At 32.2% G+C, this 21,674-nt stretch overlaps 1 protein-coding gene across 11 annotated transcripts in view; it reads left to right on the forward strand.

The window, feature by feature from the left end:
- Positions 1 to 21,455, forward strand: part of LOC145279803 (extracellular sulfatase Sulf-1-like) — a 274,221-nt gene extending 252,766 nt beyond the window's left edge. For 3 of the 11 annotated variants that reach the window (XR_013868456.1, XM_080131146.1, XM_080131150.1), the window contains 2 exons: positions 13,698 to 13,819; positions 20,854 to 21,455. Coding sequence is in view for 7 of the 11 variants with exons in the window: in XM_080131146.1 (XP_079987272.1) it covers positions 13,698 to 13,779 (82 nt within the window). In the remaining 4 variants the exon portion in view is untranslated. Of the gene's footprint in view, positions 1 to 6,745; positions 6,930 to 13,697; positions 13,820 to 20,853 lie in introns of all 11 variants that reach the window. The other 8 variants (XM_080131148.1, XM_080131151.1, XM_080131152.1 and 5 more) reach the window with 4 other exon arrangements.
- The last annotated feature ends 219 nt before the right edge of the window (positions 21,456 to 21,674 follow it).

Consider the following 21,674-nt stretch of genomic DNA (forward strand, 5'->3'; position numbering starts at 1 on the left):
AGATATTTTACGATGGCTCATCACTAAACAAATAAGTAATCAAAAAGTACCTGAAGAACCCATTCTGTGATGAAATGAAAAATATGTATGGCTTAAAAATGTTAGTTTTGAGTTTTGTATTTTTTAACTTTATTCTTGCTCTGCATTACATTGAGCTCTGTTACTCAGAATCTTCTACCAAAAACACTGTCCTTTATAGATCTAACATGCGCACGCACACACGTGTGTGTGCGCGTGCGTGCATGCGTATGATGTATCATTTAATCAACATTCCAAAACTAGAAAATTTATTTAATTCACTCATATTTTATTCATATTTTGTATAAAGTATGTTTTACACATGTTTCGTTGAATAGCATAAGCCTATCAAACAACTCGTCAGAGACGAATGTGTATTCCTCAGAAAGTAGTTGGAAAGTTTTTATTTTTTTCGTGGAATGAAATACATTTGATGTATATATTATCGATTTACAATTATTTTCAAATGCTATTTCAAATAAGAAATATAAACAGAAATATAAACAAAAATATGAAAGTTGTTTACAGCTGTTTCAAGATGATGTTTATTTTCAGTCGTACAGTACAACATGAAATTTGTACAAATAGCTCTCTTTGGTATTTTTCAAGGATCTTTCATATGTACTCAGAAAAAAAAGTATCGGAAAAAATTGATTATAAAAAAGATTTAATTTTTTCCAATTTTTTTTTTTTTTTTTTTTTTTTTTTTGGGGTGCTGGATACATATGGAAGATGTTTAGATAGCATTTTGATGAAACGTTATCTGGACAAATCTTTTGGTGCCTTAAATTTCTAAATATTGTTAAAAGAAGTAATTTTTTTTATATATACTTCAGTTATTGAAGTTGCAGACTCTTCAATAGCTCTGGATTAATGCATAAGATATTTCTGCAATTTACCAACCATATTATTTTTTTTTTAATTCTTTTTTGATAGAATTTTTAAGTTCAATTCAATTTTTACAGTATCTGTTTTTATTAAATTATATGAAAGTACAGAATACTTAAAGCTTAATGTTCCCCATGTTAAGAATGGATTTCTAAATGTTTCATTACGGTTTGCAAACTGCAGAAGTATTGAAAAAGACTTATTTATTGAAGTTAAAATGTGCAATTTTTCAATGGCCTTTGCTCAGCAGATTGGTGGTTTGGGCTTTTTGTCTTTTTTTTTTTTTTTTTTTTTTTTTTGACAATTTTTAATAAAAAAAGGTAATTTTGTAAAAGTGCTGCCACTATGTGTACATATGTGTCCTTGTGTGTGTGGTCTATGGGTGCTCTGTGTTCATTCTGCTTTGGCTGTTTTCCATTTGAAACTTGGCTTAAGCGTGTGGCTGATTAAATTTCTTTGGAGAAAACAAACTTAACTAGCTTTAATGCTGTCACCTCTTGTTTTGTTTTGTTTTTTTATTGCTAATTTCTTTTGTTTAGGATGGACATTAATTCCTTTTTTTTTTTTTTTTCTTTTTCATGCTATCAATCAATCCTAAAAAAAAAAAAGCAGGATTTGTGGCATACCATCTACCACAACATTTCTGAAATAAAAACCATTTTTTCTTTAATTTGAAGCATTTATCTATTATTACATAATACTATTACAGTTGTCGCCATCTTGCTTGTTAACATATCACTCAATGATTCCTGGGCTTGACATATAGATAGTGCGACTAAGATCCAACTTCATAGTGAGTGTTATGTTCTGTAAAAGAAAATTCTGTGGAAAAAAAAATTAGGAGACTGGTCATATATTTGAAATCCTTAAAGTTAAAGAATTTAGAACACCAAATAATGTTATATATATATATATATATATATATATATATATATATATATATATAATGAATAAAATCATTTGTATAATTTTTTTTGGAAACTTTTGACAATTTATTTTTTAAAGAAGACTTTCTTTTTCTTATCCTCTTCGTTTGACTGGTAGTAACCACTGTATAATTTTGCTGGTAATCGTGAGGAGGCCACCTCTCATGGTTACCAACAGAATGGAGAGTGAAAAATTTAGAAATAAAAAAAAAAAAAAAGGGGGGGGGATGATTATCAATGCTGATTGTGTAGCTTTAATTTTGTGGAAAAATATCTCCATTTATAATTGCTCATATTAGAACTCTAGGATTGTTGAATAACTATTGAGTTTAAACACTTGAATTTCACTGCACCACAAATATATAAGCCTGAAGAATCCTAGAGTGGATGAAACGTGTAATATTCAGTGTAGCTTAATCGCCATATATATTTTATAAATTACTAACTAGCTCTACCTACGTATTGAGCACTTTTGAAGTAAATACTTAAAGTTTACGCATAAATTTATACTTTCGTATATTAATTTTATGTGAGTAAATGTATATATACATCTCGGTTTGTTATAAGCAAGTGCTTTGTGTTTTGGCAAGGTTCTTAACTCCATGCTTACCTATGCATTGCATGTATATCTACAAATTAATGCAGACCTTATGCATGTTATTCAACATTTATAGACTCTCCTTCTTTGAATGTTGTATGCATTTCAGTTCCGGACTTTTAAAAAAAAAATTTCTTTATTCTCAAATTTGTTCCGTCGATATATTGGATAAAACAATCACCATCGGAATTTTTTTTTTTTTTCTCTCATTTTTTCATCGCCTACAAATTTTTTTATTTTTCTATCAATAATGGCTGGTATTTTTTTTTCTCTTTTCATTTTATGCCACCATTTTCTACCTTCATCTAAAGGCATTTTTTTTCTCTCATTTTGTTATGCCCCCCCCACGCTTCTTATTTTTATTTTTTTTTTTTTTTCAGTACAAGTGATTTTTTTTTTTTTTTTTTTTGTAGCTTGTATTCAATAAATTGTAAATTGTCTAATTTCAGCCTTTTGATTATGGTCTGGATAACATTGAACTTGTGTAGGGGATAAGATCAATAAATGCTACAGAGTGCTAGTCCATGACACCCCCCACACACACACACACACACCTAAAAAAATATTTATTTTTTTAAAATAATAAAGAAAAATCTTCATGTACATGCTCAACCCATGTCAGAAAGAAAATAAACACCAACAATCGCATAAAGTAATCAAGTAGTTTTACTGTTATAAAGAAAATAATTTTTAAATGATTAATAGGAATTTGTAGGCATTACATTGATGTACAATTCTGATTTTAAACCTTATTTCTGAAGAGTGTTTTAAAGGAGAGTTAATCAGTGATGAATTTGAGTTTTTTTTTTTACTAATGCCCCTCCCTTTTGTTAAGAATGTTTTTCTAAAATCTTGCAAGTTAGAATTATTTGGATTTATCTCCCTTGTCTTTCAAACTATTTACAAGATGACGTTGAGAGATCGTCTATCGTTGTTTAGCTGTAAAATTTTATTCTCTTTATAAAAAAAAAAATAAAATGACTTGATCGATTTACACGCTTTTTTGGTGTACAATATTTTCTTTCCAGCAGTAGTATGTACACCTTAAATAATTTTCTTTGTTTTTTTTTTAAACAAAAGGGGAAATATAGACATCTTTATATTATTTTATAAAGGAGGGAATAAAGACTAATAAATACTAAATTGTTTATTTTTAACTTTTAAAATAATCCGAGGTAAAGTTATTGTCTATGTTGAACTGTATTGGTGGTAGGAGCATGTGATTATAAGACAAAAGGTCACAATTTGAAAATATCAAGAAAATATAATTTGATTTTAACAAAATCAACTTGCTATTGTGTTGAAATGGTGAATGAAACCAGGCCGGTTCTCTACCTGATCCAGAGCTCTTTTCTCAACAGCAGACACTTTCTTTCTTCTATACAAAACTCTGGTACAATCCATTCTTGGATATGCCATCCAAGTAAATCCTTATTTCCAACATTGGGGTTCCTATTTCTGTTTTATACACATACCCAGAGCTTAACTGATTTATATCAAGTATTCATCTTGTCTTATTTTATCGTAACATTAGCCTGGGTGCCCGGCATTGCCCGGGTGTTTGGAGGTGCGTGTTAAGCACCAAAAAAAAAAGTGAAAATCCGTCGCCTCTGTCAAGTTTTAGGGAGACAGCAGACATCCATACATTTAAACTGATAGGTGAGATTTCTATAATAGCTGATCATAAAGTTGATCGGGTCACACTTGACTACAAAAAGCAGCTCCAAAAACTGTCTTTCCTTGAGCAATGGAGCATCCAAGGAGACCAGATTCTGATATACAAAATCATCAACAGAAATCTTATCTTTCAAGAAGTTTTTCACTATCAACAAGTCACAGTCTCTGCTATCACCTGCGAAATGTACCATCATTGCTTTCATCTCAATAGAAAAAAAGGCAACATTCCTCTGTCTGTGCTTTGCTCTACAAGAGGAGATCGTGCCAATGACTACCATATCCAAGTTTCAAGTGGCCATGGAAAAACATTCAGGCTGCGGATGTAAATATCTTTGTTTCTTTACATGGCTTGTTGCAAACGATTATAATAAATAGGTCTAATTATTATTGAGCATTAATTATAGAAACACAGCATATATATGTATATCTATGTATGTATTTAGGCAGCATTTTTTCATTTAAACAAACAATTTCAAAAATAACAGCTTCTGTTTAATTATACTGTTTTTATTTTTTCGATTTTTATGTTTTTGTGTGAAAATCAAAAAAAATTAATGTAGGTTCTATAGGTGTTACAAATGTTTTCGATTCCACCTCGAATCATCAGGTAAGGAGGAAAATGTACGTATATAGAAGGTATAATTAAACCAGTTTTCTTGTTATTAATGTTATATATATATATATAATCTGTGTGTGTATTAGTTGGCTGCCTGGTCGTACAATACGCTTACACATGATATTTTAATTTATGCAGATAGCGTATGTATTAATATAGAATCAATCCTTTATTGATTATTACATATTACAGGGAATTATTTGCTCAGTGGACTAATTCGCAAAAAAAATTTTTTAAATGTCGTTCATCAAATTCCGTCTGTTTACAATATCATATCAGCTGATATCTGGGTTTGGCGATCTTAAACAGTCTTTCTTCTGTTATGGATAAAAAAAAAATAATTTTTACAGGGAATATTTTGCATTACACCAACCAGTGTAACGTAAAATATTCCCCTGTAAAAATTCCTTTATCGATAGATTATTTTTAAGATCAAATTTTTTTTTATTTTCAATACGTATCAGATGAATTTCTGTACAAAACATATCTAAGAACAATGCCAGACATATAAATTACCTTTGTGTGAAATTTGTAAAAGATAAGCTCAGCCATTTTGGAACCTATGAGGAAAGAACTTGCACACACAGTGACTTATATATACTAGTTTAATGAACTGTACCTTAGCCAAGAGTATATTAGTTCAGTGTTGGCCTGTCTTGGAGCTTTTAACAACTTATCAGATATGAGATAGAATTAGAAATCTGTTAATTAAGACAATGTAAAGGAGAAATAAAAATGTAAATGTATTCCTAGAAAATGTGTTTTACTAAATGAACTCCTAATTTAGTATTGGAAAGATAGTATATACTTCAAGGGAGATGTATTATTATTCATCGGACTACTGTTCTCATCTTGAGTGTGATTTTCATAATGTTTCGGTCGATATAACCTTCAACCTTCTTCAGGTGGAACTCAGGAATTTGTACAGAATTTCAAGCAGAACCCCTTTATTTACTTTATTGGGGTAACGTGCTCTTGTTCCATCAGCCATGACTGGATAGAGGTCCTAAGTAATTCGCAAATGTATCCAGTCATGGCTGACAGAACGAGCACGCTACACCCGTGAAGTAAATAAAGCGTTTCGCTCGAAATTCCGTCCAAATTCCCGAGTTCGACAAGATATAACCGACCTTCTTCAGGTGTATCGACCGAAACGTGTGAAAATCACACTCGAGATGAGAACAGTAGTTCGATGAATGATAATGCAAATAACCAATCCTCATCTCAAAAATTCAGAAACGTTGAAGTGAGATGTTTTTAGATTTTCATTGTTTAGAAAACTGAATTTGATTGGATTATCTCTTGAAAAGGGATTTTCTTTATTCAAATGAAGTCACCCTTATTTAGGCATGTGAAAGTATACATAATTATTACTATAATTATTTTTGAAATACCTACAGACACTAGTATTTCATCCTTTCGGGAATCATCAGTGCAGGAAGTTATGATTACAGCTGGTCGGGAGATTCAAACCCCACCACAAAGCCATCTTTGACTGCATTAGCAAGGAACAAACCATAAGGCCAACGTTAACTGCGAGAAATACAGTTGAAATTGCAAACTAACATGCAGTTCAATTGTGAAATGATCTTAATTTTTTTTTTTTTTTTTTTTTTATTATTCTGGCATGCTTGATCAATAGGACTTTAATCTACCTTCTTAGCTTGTGATGCTAATTGGCTTATCAAGGTTTAAAGTGGCCGTAGGCAAACATTCAGACCATGGATATAAATATCTTCTGTTTCGTTACATGGTTTGTTACACTTTGCTATTTTTTGCCAAATAAATTTTATTCTTTTCTCTAGAAAATTGATTTTCCATATTGAAATGAAGCCATCCTAATTAACTCTAACCCTTATTTGACATTTGAAAATATTTCTAGAAAAGCTTTTTTTTTTTTTTTTTTTTCAAACTAATGTAAAGTTCAGTTGCGAAATGATCTTGCAAATCAACCGAAACCCAAAAACCGACATTGTTTTTTGCCCGTTACTCCTATCAGCTGCTTGGCTTCTTTTTCTGCAGACGTGATGAGGAAGAAAATAGATAGGTTGCTGGTTGCAATTTTGAAAAGGTTCCAGCAAGAAACCAGTCAACAGGGGTACACATGGGCCAATGGCCTAACAACGCAAACAACAGAATCGACAAATTGAGTTTTAAAATGGTTGGATCTATGACATTCACTTACGTACTAACACCATTGGGAAAGGTATGAATCACCTCCCCTCCCCTCACTTCCTGTGTTCAATAAATTGTTTAAAATGGATATTGTGTGTTTGCATTCAAAGACCTAAACGGTTGTCTATGTTGTAAAACCTCCAAATGCACCAGGAATGTGTCATCTTTAAAATGTGATTAGTAATGACCACTTCAAGAGTGATCATGTATAATCAAGTCATCAACGACTTAATTCTATTGCTGCTTCACTGAAATTAGGATTTTAATCGATTCACTCACTCCCATATGCCGTCATTATCCATGTGTGCATGCTTGTATATGATCAAATTGTACACTGAGCAAGTTTCCCCTTGAGATTCTGTTGCTCATAAAGCTTGTCTTCAAATCAAACAATTTTTAAATTGTGTGTGTGTGTATACATATATATTTATGGGAAAAAATATGCATATTCAATTATTTCACCTTTTATTTATACCAATCCTTTAATTTATGAAGCTCGATGTAACTACAGAGCATGTACCAAATGACAAGAAGTCTATATTCTAAATTTCAAGACGTTGTCCATCTTATCGTTTAATTTTTCTTTTAGCATGTTAAAATGTTAAATTCTCGACAGCATCTAGCATAACTAAAAGCAAACACAATTGCAACTACTCTTCTCATTTTCAGATTGTGTGATCATGCCCGTATTTCTTTTGTTTTTTAAAATTGATGAGTTCCTATTTCTCTGAGGAGTAAAGACAATAAATTTAAAGAATTGACATAATTTCCATGAATGATATTGCGCTACGAAACAGATGCTGTCAAGAACTGAATATTTTAACATGCTAAAAGAAATAAGACAGCTTCTTGAAATTTAGAATATAGATTTCGTTATATATCCATTTTGAATTTGGAGACAAGGACGAGTGTCACAGGTAAGGAAGACATTTTTTTTTTTTTTTTTTTGATAGCATGAATAAGTTAGCCAAATTAATCTCGAGCAGGAAACTAGATCAAATATTCGAAATATTTTTGTTCTTGTGATTAAGGGAGGTGGTGTTCGATCAACACTGCTGGGGAGCCATGATTTAATATACTGTTTTGTTTTTAAATCCCCAAAAGTTTCATGGTAAACAACTGATGATCCCTGAAATAATATTAGGACTATTGTGAATTCAAGAAAGCAAGTTGATGCAGCGATTGCAAGTGATACACTTACTGACTAAATAGTTATTCAACGAATGATAAAAAAAAATTTTTAATTAAGTTTTAGTTTTTTTTATATAGTTTTAAAGGTTAAAAAAATCTTCCAAGAATATATATGTATGTATATAAAACAAGTTAGGTAGGTATCTGGAGGTAAAAAGAAAACTGTTGCCTCCAATGATGTAAATTTTCTCTTTTTAGGTCATTGTCAGTTTTTTAGAAAATTGAAGCGGTTATCTGTAAAGCTAGTCATAACTTAATGTTCATGCGGATGCATTGCTTCATTGCTTGAAAACTATCAAGGAAAAGTAATGTTCAAATATGAATTCACCACTCACTGGCACATATATATTGTGTGTGTATATACATGATCTGCAGAGACTGATGCCAAAGATGTAAAATGTTTTTTTTTTTTTTTTTGTTTTGTATACATGTGCATGCTTTCTCATATATAGGGTGGGCCAAAATAAGGGTCCTATTTTTTAAAATTCATAAATTCATGTAAGTTTTAAGAAGTGTTTTTCGGCCAAAATTTGTTTTGTTTATTTCAAAAAAATCTCGGAAGGGTCAGTCTACACACACATAAAGTTTGGTGAGTTTAACTTTTATTTTGTGGAAGTTATTCAAATTTAAAGATAGGACCCTTATTTTGGCCCACCCTGTATATATATATATATATATATATATATATATATATATGTGTGTGTGTATATATGTGCTCTTATGTATATGTAAGTGCATGTGTGTAATGTGTATATAACTAGGTGCTATTTATCTGGCATTGCCCGGATTGCAGCATAAAATATTTATCTGGGCATCTATAAATGTTCTGTTTCAGAATCAGCCCCTCCACTCCCATTCACTCAAAATGAATCGAACAATAAAAGTCAATACCTGTTTCACTTTAAATAATTTAGGTGACTGAAATGAAAATTGTAATTTTTTTAAATGCATGGATTTCATATATATATATATCCTAAAAGACATTACCTTTCATTAGAAACTGATAATTTAAAATCATCAAAGTTTATTTCAAAACATAAGCGATCAAAGAAAGTTTAATATTAAGAAATAGTTTTCAGTCAATCAAGTTTAATTGTCTACAGTAATTTAAATACTTAAAATTTTAGGCTTTCACTAGTTTTAAACAAACTCAGAAATTGGTGAAAACTTTAACAAATTAATCAACATTAACCAATCAAAGCGTGTCAGTAAACCTGAAATAAGAATCGATGCATACATAAATGTCTCTTGTTAAATTAAATCTGATTCTTTGAGTGATGGTATTAGTATATTTTCCTTCTAGTGAAAAACTCCTACCTTCTATATAATATCACAAGTAAAACGGTTGACATGATTAAATATGTAATATGGATGGAATTCTAACTTAGAACAGAATTAAATGTAAGAAATATAAGAGAAACAGACTGGCTTTTCTTTATGTATTACGTGTTTGTATATGTGCATGCACCTTTATATCTGTTATATATGTATGTGTGTATATGTATATATAATTGAAGGTGTTAAAGATATTTGAATGCTTCATATACTCCATTTTATAACCTCGTGCAATCTGTTATTTATAAATTCCATGCAAAAACCATGAAAATGCAAAAAAAAATATGAAAGTGCTACCAAGGTTGCAGAGTCAAAAGGTATAAGTTTTGACTTAAGATTTCCCAAATTTCGGTGATTAACATTGCCCCCATTTCAACCCATACCTCCTAAGACTGTGACTCTTTATTTTAAAGTGTATAAGTGCGCTTTAACTCCGGAAGTATTTGTTTTCATTTTCGGAAGAGTTATACTAGCAAAAAGGGGGACAATCGAAAATTGATGCTTGTTTTCTGACCAAACTTTTCTGGTAATTCAAAACAAGTTCAATAAATTAACAAAATATTTATTGGATTTAATTGAAATTGTTAAAAATTGAGCAACAATATTTCAAAATAAATTAAAAAATTATAAATGTAATATTTTATATTTCAAAATATTTTTTATAATACACAAATAAAATATTCAGTTTAAAACATGAAATAGATGGAATGTATTTTTGTTTTTTATGTAACTTTTTTCTTTTCAAAAAAGAAGTTTCTTTAAATAAAATGTCTTCAAAAATGTAAGTTATTTTAAAATATTTTGATTTGTATGAATTTGTTTTAATTTATTTTTTATTTTATTTAAGATTGCTTGAAAAAATGCATTAAACAAGCATTTATTTTGGATTGTCTTCCTTTTTGCTAGTATAACTTTTCTAAAAAAATAAAACAAAAAAAAAATGCTTCCAACAAATGAAAGTGCACTTGTGCTGTCTTCTATTATTCAGAATGCGTTGATTCTTCTAAGTTTAAAAAATCTGACTCTTAGCATCGTTAGGAGTCTGACTTTGATACCTTTTGAAACCTCCGATTCTACAATCTTTATCCTTACCACAAACCTTAAAAATTAAATGATATTGATTTGTGCAGTACTCAAAATTTCATTGTTCAAAATTTTCATTCTTTCCTTTTTGTTTTGTACTTGTTTCTTCTGATTATCCACTTGTCTTTTTTATCTTCCCAAGCACTCTCTCTCTATTTCTTTCTAGCTTGATTTTTTTATCCATGCCCTATGAGTTTCCACTCCCCTTTTTTTCATTGGACTATTTATTCTCTCAGAAGCTTCTTTAAAAATGAAGTGGTTAGACATCCAAGTACTTCAATGTGGTTCTTCAGAATTCACCCATATTAAAAATACAAAAATACAGAAAAAGCTTTATGGTGTACGTATTCGTCACAAGACGGAAAGATCATATTCCAAAAATTATATAAACTGATAAAGTAGTTTTATTTTTACAAAGAAAATCATTTTTAAACGATTCTAAATAATGGGAAATCGTAGGCATTACAAGGTTGGTCTCACAAGTTTAGCTTGTGTAGTTATCTGCTCTTTCAAGATAGTGACATGAAATTGTTTGTTGTTTTTTTTGCTTACATAGATAATTTCATTTTCTTAAAAATAAAACTACTACTAGATCAATTTGTGATTTTTGGAATATGACATTTTCATTTTGTCACGAGTATGCACATCATACAAATTTTTTTCTTTTTCTTAATGTAAGAATTCTGGACAAAAAACAAACATAATATGCCATGAGAACTGGGTGAACAGACAGCTTATATAATGGAAATTGTTTCTTTTTTTTACTAATGATTGACCACTTATTAAAGCTAAAAGCCACTCGATAAGGATTAATGAGAACGGATGCTAAAAGTTCAAGGTCCATTCTATTAAAATACTTGTAAAACAGACACAGGAATGCAACATTGCAATGATGAGATAGGGGTTGGAGCTTGGCCGATAGTGAAAATTATTAGATTTGAAATTTTTTTCGTCTCCAACAGTGAGAGAATAGTGGTAAATGCAATAGTCAAGATGTGCCAACAATACTCTGTGCATGAGCGAATTGTGACTTTTTAAGGAAATATGATACTCTGGTGTGAGTAATTTTCTAGCCCAGTAAAGGGAGCCCATCTTCTCTGCAGCAAACTTTGCAAAGTCTTCAATTTTATGGGTGATGGTGGTGAAGTGGTTGGACATGGACTACAAACCTGATGATAATTATAAATAAAGTCAATAATAATGATGATAATAATAATTATTTTATTAATAACCATAATCATATTATTAATAGAAGTAATAATAATTATTATATAAACAATTATTATATTAAAGTGGTGACTAAGTGGTTAATGACATGGACTGAAAACTTGCGTGTGCTATGTTCGAATCCAGTTCTTTCCACAGAAACATTTTCACCAAAATCATATCTGACCTTGGATTAGCCTCCCTGAGAGAAGGTAAATAAAATACCTGTGCAATTTCAGGATCCTATGTCATATAGATGAAGATGAGCAGACATAAAAATACATGTCTACGATGTTAGTAAATTATGGGCATATTCCTTTTTTTTTTTTTTTCTTTTATGGAAATCACTCCAGACAAGTAAAGAAGCCACTTGCTATAAGGAGTTAAAAAAAAAAAAAATGCTAGATCAAAATTGAAAGCTAGCCAATAGATAAGTGTTTGATGGATAGATTCTGACACAGAAAGCAGCAATTCTTCCCTCTTTGTCAGAAACATCTCTCATAGAATGTGGGGATTAAAGGACAAAGAGCAGCAAGAATTTACTGAAAATAAACCTAGGGTCCACTTTCTATTTTCCTAAAATTACATTGTACACAGACGTTTTAACTGGTGCAATCACGTCACTCGCTAAAACGTTCCACATCAGTATTGATGATTCAAAACCACAGAGTAAGTTGTTTAAGACATGGAAGGGGATCAGTTAATGACAACCTGATTTTCAATAGAAATACATGACCCCTGATTCAATCGTCTACCTGTATAAGAGACCGATACATGCTAAAATTGAGTACTGTTGCTCAGTTGGAGAGGATCAGTTGATGAGAACCCGATTCTAGTGGGTGCACAAGCGAAATGGCAAGAGATAGAAGTTGAAAGTTATTCATAGAACGTCGACATGAGACGGAAAACGAAAATGTGAACTGATTTAAAGCAATGTGGTTTGAAAGTCTTGTTACACTTACCACAAAGTAAAAATAGAGGAACAATCATAAACGCCCAACTTCGTAAGATATCACATGGATCATGACACCCCATTATTTTGTACCATAAAAATAGTGTTTACACAAACATTCTCGATGTGCGATAGTGTTACTGAAAGTGAATAAACTGACTCCATCACATTTCTTTTTTTTTTTTTTAATTTATTGTTACTCCTTTTCATTGCATGTCTTTACAGTATGGGGTCATACAAGTTTCCTACTTTTTTACATAGTCCATTCATTATTGCTGCATTCTGCAAGTTGCACTGGTTGCGCAGTAGATGACACAAGGCAATGTTGCATCGTATGACCCTCTTTACATTCGCAGATGATTGGGTCATCTTGTAGCCCAATTTGGTCATAGCAACTTTTTGATCAACACATTCCAGTTCTCCGGCAATCGAGTGTTTTCTACTTGAACCAGGGTGCTTTTGAATCAGGAGGGAAGGTCTCAAAAGGAGAGATTTCCATGTCGGTAGGATGGGGGAGGATATTCTCTAGCCTTCTTGTCCCGAGATGTTGGATAGTAAAAGGTAGATAAGGCAATATTGCATCATATGGCCCTCTTCTCCACATTTGCAGATGATTGGGTCAGTTTTGTAGCCCAATTTGGTTATATCGACTTTTGATCAATGCATTCCAGTTTTCAGGTGATTGTTTTCTACTTGAGCCAGAGTGCTGCTGAACCAGGAGGGAAGGCCTCAAAAGGGGAGATTTCCATGTTGATAAGAGGGGGGGGGTATTCTCTAGCCATCTGATATGTTAGTTCAACATGGCTGAGGAAACTTCTGTTATTGTATTACTTGTTCTTCCACTGTTACTTTTTGACAGAGATAACAAGACTTTCGGATCACCCTGAAAATGCAAAGCCTTTCTTTTTTATGTATTTCTTTTTACATCCTCTACTTTATAATAAAAAAAAAATCAATGTATATTTTTTGTATATATGATATATTCATCTACAAAAGTTAACAAGTAAAAAAAAAAAATGTGCCTTTTTCTAGGCGCTGGACGAAGCCATTTCACGTGGTGAGGGGAAGCCAGAAGGCAAATAGCAAGTCAGACAACCCCCGCCGCCTGAAATGAATTCGGCAAGAAATCCTCCACTCTAAATCAAAAGTCAACGGTGGGTGTTCTTTTTGTTTGTTTTCTTTTATTTATTTATTTTTTTTTTTCCTTTAGGTCATCAGAAATAATTTATGTGAAAAATTATTTCCACAATCAGACAATGCCACAGTTTGCACAAACTATGAAAGCCACAGATCAGAAGCCCTAGACTCAAGTTTTGGGCTCCTCAGAACATATCCAAAACCTGAGTCAATTGCATGTAAGGCAAGTACTCTGCCACCTCTGCCACATACAAGAAAATTTATTGACTAACACAGATCTAGCAAAATGTTGTATAGGCCGGCTGTGGAATATACTCGTGTAGTTATCCAATTATTAAGAACCCAAGCCGATGCCTCACAAATAGGATTCTACGATGATCGTCCTAGCAAGTATAAAATCCTTTTTATATTAGTCAGTAAACTTTCTTTTGTGGTGTTAAGAGGACTTCTGGTCTTTCATGGTTTGTGTGGACTGCGGCATTGTCTAATTGTGAGAATAATTACATATTGTCTGACATTAAAAATCTAATATGAAAATTAAATTACTGACATAATTCTGATTTTTATACATTAGTGTGAATACTGATGAATCATATTTTTTTATGGAAGTATACATTAGTTATGATCTACTTAGAATTTGAATCATTAAAAGTTGAATGAAGAAAATGTAGGATTTCAACATGCAACCATAAAGACTGTTCTAATGAGAACACACTTTAATTGTTTGATCTTTGAGGAATCATAAAGCTCAAATAATTAGATATACAAGTCCTTTGCATTTTAGTAGAATTCCTTTTTTATTTTTATCTTCCCCCAAATTCAATGATTTCCACTTAAAATGCTAGAGCTTCCCATGATTGTGAGTTATTTCTGTCTCTTTTTTTTTTCCTTTTTTTTTTTTTTTGTTTGTTTTATTTCTTTATCTCTTTTCGTCTTGCCTTGCTTTTGCCTACCTTCCCCTCTCTTTTTCTAAAAATGTTAATTTTGTTATACTTAAAATCACTCTAGGGAGGTAGAAGACTTTTGTTTCATCAATGTGTTCCTGTCTCCTTTAAAACATCAGTCAATATTTTCAGTATAAAAAAAGAAAAGTATAATAATAATATCCTTTGCTAAATCATCCCTTCCCCCATTTTTTTTTTTTTTTTTTTTTTTTTTTTTTAGGTGATTCACTCTTGGACCTTTTTTAGGTTAGAAAATTGGTGGGTATCATGATTCACAGGTTGAAATTTCAATTTCAGATTGTTTTTGCTATTGGTCACTGACATCCTTGATCACAGCATCAGAGATCAATATATTTTGCAAAAAATGTCTAACATCATGAATCATGTTATACAGCATATACTCAATGGTTTTTGGTCTTTTACATTATTCTATAGGAATCTATTTTTGCATGGACTGTAAGACCAACTCCTATGATATTTGATAACGAAAAGAATTGATAGTGGAGAATAGCCTGGAAGCTCTGTCCGACCGCTGTTTAAATCCCAAAGCATCTGGATGTAGTCATTCAAAGATTTAGTCAACATTAATATGCCATGGAGTCTGGTTGGTTCTCTTATGACCAAATCACCTTGCAGTGCTGCTCTCTGAGAGGAAAAGAAATGTATAACTGCTACATCTATCCTTGAACAATTACAATTAAAAGAATTGTCTAATGAAAGGAAAACAAAAGAACGCATATCTAAAACAAATATATCTATTTATGTTGGGTGATCTATACTATTAGCCAGCAGCATCAAACCTAGGAATGTTGAACTGGCTTCACTCAAAGGAGGAAGTGTCTAGGAAATATCAGATTTACAAGCACTCCTTAGTTGCATGTATATCTCAGTTAAAGGAGATAATGTTATGTTTTTGAAGTCCTTGCTGGAAAATGCCAACATCCTTCTACATACAGGCCTAATATTTACAAATGGTCACCTATCTGGTATTGACCAGGCTCAACTTTGCTTAACTTTGGTGATATAATGAGAAACAGTGTGTCAAAGTGATTATGCTGAATCATGTGATTATGCCGTTGGATGTAAGGTGCTGAAAGTTAATCACCATAGTAAAGAAAGTTCATTTGCCAAAAGTACTTTTGAACTGTATATCTTCCAGTGGAGAATAGCCTTGGCTAGGGAAAGAGAGAGAAGTTATCTATTTTTTTTTTTTTGTTCATACCTGGAAGCTCTGTCTGATTGCTGCTTAAATCCCAAAGTGTCGATGTTGTCATTTAAAGATTTAGTCGACATTAATATGCCATGGAGTCTGGTTGGTTCTCTTATGACCAAATCATCTTGCAGTGCTGCTCTCTGAGAGGAAAGAAATGTATAACTGCTACATCTATCCTTTAACAATTACAACAAACTTTCTGAATCACCGATTGCCATAACAGATAACACCCTACACTTGAGAGCTTATTGTTCAAACTTGACTTAACATTCACAGGCAACATGAGTTAGAACAAATGAATTAGAGGACATTGCCAAGGTTATTGCAAAGAAGACAAGTTCCTTTTACCTTGCTAAAAAAATTGTTTTCACTATTCGTCCTTGTATAAAATATTGTTGCCACATCTGGGCACTTGTGCATAAAAGTCTGAAATGTAACAGATTTCACACTATTGGCTAAGCTCCGACCTCTGTCTCATCGCCACAATATTGGTCTAGATGTATTCCTTGAAAGGTTCAGTTAAAATTATATGCCCTAGAGGAACTGTTATGACACCGTGTCTCTGCTGCGACCCTATTGATAGTGATCCAATATCGATATGTACACTGATAGTTACCGCAAGATAACTTTCATCAAGGAGCAGGTGCTGGGAGAGATTTGATTCTGGTGTTTCCTGGTTATGCCCCTCCCCGGTTTCACCAGACTTTAAATCTGTACATGGCAGCAGAAGACCAAGCTGGGATGCTGGTTAACTTTCCCAGTCATTAATCTTCCTGGGTTGTTCACTGTTTCTGATTTTTTTTTTTATGTTAGACTAGCCTTGGTGCCCAGTGTCGCCCGGGTGTTTGGAGGTGTGCGTTGAGCAAAAAAAAAAGTGATAGTAGGCAGGCAGGCTCAAACTCGTACCGTGAAGGAAGAAAAAAACGTCCCCAAAAATAAACATGACATCTTTGCCGTTGCGTCCATCATCAAACTGGAAGTGGCAAAAGTTTAAGTTAAGGCTAGTCAATCAAAAAAAGGGGATGACTTTCAAAAATATTGTTGAAAAAAGGCAACCCATCCTTGTAGAATTGTGCTCAGTTGAGGATGAAGGAATTAATGTTTTTAGCCAATTTTTTGATATTTGTCGTCTGAAGTTTGAGCTTCAAAACGATACCGATCTCATGAAAATCCATTGCCTCTATCGAAAGTTTGAGGCAGACATACAAACATATATAAATAGATACATTTAAAGAAACAGGTGAGATTTATATAAAAGATATTATGTAAAGAGTATGTATTAATGTGCAATTTCTCTCAAGCAGCATCAAGATGGCATCCTTTCACTCCTCAGTAAACAACCACTCACTGAGCCACATCTGATGAATCTTACTTTACCTGGATGAAATAAATTATAATGTAAAGTGGCTAGTTTTTTTCTTAACTTTTATTCTTGCTCTGTAGTACATTGAGCTCTCTTACTCAAGATTTCCTACAGAAATGACTGTGTCCTTTACAGATCCAACACATTATGTATGTATGAATGTATATATTTTAAATGAATACTGGATATTAGTAGGACCCCTGTGGAAATTCCACTGTGTTTTTTATATAAATCTGTATAGCTTGCTGTTAATAATATTCCTTTCGAAATGTCAGGGTCAATAAAAAACAATTTTCTTATTGCATAAAAGTAATTGTCATCGTTAGCTAAATATTTATTTTTTATTTTTTTTTCTTTTTTTTTTATGGAATCACTAGTTATAAAGGCCCAGAAGCCACTCGAGGATAAGGGTTAAAGAGTGTACAGTAGTCAAAGGGATAATATATTAGTAATCGTTAGAAGTTTAAATTTTGTAAATTGGATTACTTAAGGGGAACGGCTCATCAAGAACTTGTTTACATTGGACTTGAAGACAACCAAATTGTAGCCTGCTGGAAAGCAGGCAAACGGAAGATTGTTCCACAGGTGTGCGATTATAAGAAAGAAGCTCTGTTCATAGAATCCACATTTAGGTCTAGGCACAGATAAAGAATGGGGAAAGTTATTGATAGTATTTTCAGCTAGACAAGTGTTTCTCATGAATGTTTGGCAAGGAGGGACCATAGTTTAGAGCCCAGATGAGCACTTGCCATAAAAATAAAGCACAAGACAGGCTCGCAACGTCTCTTTTGTGAGAAAGAGTTGCAGAGAAGAGAAAAGGGCATCCCCCACTAGGCTACAAAGTCTATTTTGAACTATATCAAGGCAGGATAAGGTCTTTTTAGCAGCTCCTGCCCTGATGTGGCAACAATACTCCATTCTTGGCTTTTATATAGGTAGAGAATTGCATCAGCAGGTAGATATCTATTGAAGTGGTAGAAAGATACTATTTTTCCAGCGACCTTTGCAACGGATTTAATGTATATGTTCCATTTCAGATCAGGAATAAAGGTCGAGCCCAGAAGCTTGTCAAAACATGGAGCCTCCCCAAGACGAGAGCCATTCATTTCAATTGATGCCAGATAGAGATCAGAGCGTTGATGATGTAAATAGAAGCTTGGTTTTAGATGCATTAAAAGTAACCAGCCACTTTTTTCCCCATTGTACCACATGCTCAAGATCAAAGGAGAGTGAATCAGAGAGAACTTGATTGCTTACGGCCTTTGATGTGCTGTCATAGATGGTAGTGCCATCAGCATAAATGTCTACAAATGATCTAAGGATGTGATTTAAAAGATTATTGATGTAGATCAGGAAAAGAGTTGAACCCAGGATGGACCCCCTGAGGGATTCCAACATTAATACTATGAACTTCTGATTTTTGCCTATCAATCACTACTCCTATGGACCTATCAGAGAGAAATGGTTTAATAATTGAAAAGACATTTCCAGCTATACCATAGCTGGAGATCTTGTGAAGTAGATCTTTATGCCATACAAAAGCCTTTGATATGTCAAGCAATTGCCCTAGAAAGGAAGCCTCCGTTGAGAGATTCGCTAATCCTATGATATATAACTAAGCACATCTGCTGTAGAAATAGCAGAACGGAAGCAATATTGCATTTATTTAATTTATTTTTAAATTGTAGCAATTTAATTCTTTTAAAAAGCAAACATTTTGTTTAGGGCTAAATATTCTTGAAATCAAATTTTTTTTATGTATTTATTTAAAATTAATATTTTGATTGACAGGTTGACATAATTTAATTTTCGTACAATTCATTTTAAAATGGGTAAAGTCAGATAAACCAAGTCTTTGCTGATTGAACATCTTTTTAGTGTGGAAGGTGATAACTAGAGCTGTGACAACAAAATATCCTTTTCACTCAAGTATATATCCCACACAGTAAGACAGTCAATCAACCAAGAACCACATCAGTCTATATAAAAACATATAAGATATTAACGGATATATACTCAAGAGTCAAAACAATGAAAAGAATATGCTGTTGTCACAGCCCTAGTGATAAGATAGATAGGAACATGAAATATCTTATAATACTAATTATGCTATATTATATAGTATGTTTATTTATAGAAACGTATGTATATATATATATATATATATATATACACACACACACACACTAGCGGGAAGATCTGACGTTGCCTAGGATTGAATAAGAATCAACAAATGTTTCACACTCCCATATTTTATTGTTAGCGAAATCATTGAAATCGACCGATTTTTTAGCAAAGCGATTAATTGCCTGTTTTAGTTGAGGACCCACTGTGGTGCACCATGAAAAGGCTTCGCAGGACTCATCGCAGTGACTTAGTCCACAATACATTGTAGTTGAAATTGCACTGTAGAGAACCTACTGTTGACTTTATAAAATTATTTTCATGTAATGGTTTTAATTAAAGTTTAAAATGCAAAAGTCAAGTGCCATGGTTGAATTGTGTTCTAAACAGAAACATTGATTTCGAATGCACCTCTGTTATATCAAAGAACCTATTGTTGATTTTATATGCTGGGCCTTTCTGCTTGTGCAGTAATCAAACTTAAATGCACTTATGTTAGGCTGTATAAGGCGTTAATTTTATTCAAAATCGCCTGTTCCTTCTTTAATCAGATTTTTTTGATTATCAATGACATTCCAATACAAAACCTAAGAACACTGCCAGGCACATAAAGTACATTTGTGTGAAATTTCAAAAAAAAATTTGCCCCCTGCCGTTTAGTCCATACACAAAGTTCTTTTCATATAATAGTGTGTGTATATATTATCAGAGAAGGTGGGTAAGTAAGTATATATGTACGACAAGTTGGGTGACGTTACTGTAATTATATCTGGAGGGAAGGGTCAAAGGTGTGGATGTTATTAGTCAAAAGTTCAGATAGTAAATTCACACCATCAACATAAATATCTTTCTGTAAAGTAATTAAAAAAAAAAAAAGAACAAAAGGAAAAATGGATAGTTTTATACAAGGAACTATTACCTCCCAAGCTTAAAGCCCCCCTCCCACTCTCTCTGGCCCCTTTTCTCTACTTTTGCTTTTATTTCCTTTTTCTTTTCTTTTTTATTTATTTCCCATAGCTTTAAATAATGACTGTTTAAAAATCTGGTTTCATTGTAAAACATCTGGCCAATGACATGATGCTGTTTCTCTAAAAGAATTGCAACCAAAACAAGTATGCATATATGTAGCTAATAATATTTATATAAATAAACATACTATAATTATGCTCTGCTTGTTATTGAGCACGTTTTGACAAACACCAGAGTTTCAGTGGATTTATATTAAGGAAACTATAACGATACAATCGCTTCATCATATTATTAGGTTGGTGCAAAAATAATGTTTTTTGACATGAAGTTGAACGTCAAAAACGACATTATTTTTGCACCAACCTAATATATAGATTTTACTAATGAAAATAGTTTTCATATTTTATTTTTATTTGTTTATTTTTTTTATTCTCCCAGGCTCCAAAAAATTCAGAGCGGAAGAAAATCCTGAACTTGCATCCATTGCTGAACCATCTGCAATTCATGAAAAATTGTCCGGCTATTCAACATTTACTCCACTTTCTTCCACTGTCAGGGCAGATGAAGAGGCTGAAAATATGATCACTTCATCTTCGGATTTGGTCGCTGCTAATGGTTGATTCTGTGCCCCCCACCTCTCTCTCTCTCTTTTTCACACACACACACACACACTTGTGCGCATAGATGTATCCAAAACAATAGCATCCAAAGCTTTCTTTTTTTATCATCTACTGATAATTTCCATTTAAAAAGAAAAAAAGCATTTTTTAAATTGATTTCTATCGTTTGATTTTAAATTGCAACCAACCAGAATTTTCTCCAACTTACTTTCAATTTGTTACATTTTTTTTTCCTGCTGTCCCTTCTGCCATTTATTTTGTCAGCATGATAAACTTATGTATAAACGTTTGAGATGGTTTAAGTATATTATTTTCCAGCTTCCTTTGAAACATTGAGTAATTTGGATGTATTGGAAAGAGAAAGGTTGATAAAAGTACAAAATAATTAACACTTGAGAATCTGTAGACAGAAAAAAAAAATAATTTATATAAAACGCATTAGAATTAAATTCCCTACCAAACCCGGCTAGTTTTAACATGTGAAAATGATTTGAAAGATTTTTGAGAGGTTATTTTTATTTAAAATTTTTTTTTTTTTTTGGACTTCCATTATATTTAGCATAAGTTTCCCTTCTAATTAATATTTATATCAATTCCAGTTTAATTTTAAAACTCTACATAAATAAACTAGTTTTTAAT

Source organism: Euprymna scolopes, chromosome 7, assembly GCF_053919585.1.
Source record: "Euprymna scolopes isolate OS-2025 chromosome 7, ASM5391958v1, whole genome shotgun sequence".
Lineage (NCBI taxonomy): Eukaryota > Metazoa > Mollusca > Cephalopoda > Sepiida > Sepiolidae > Euprymna > Euprymna scolopes.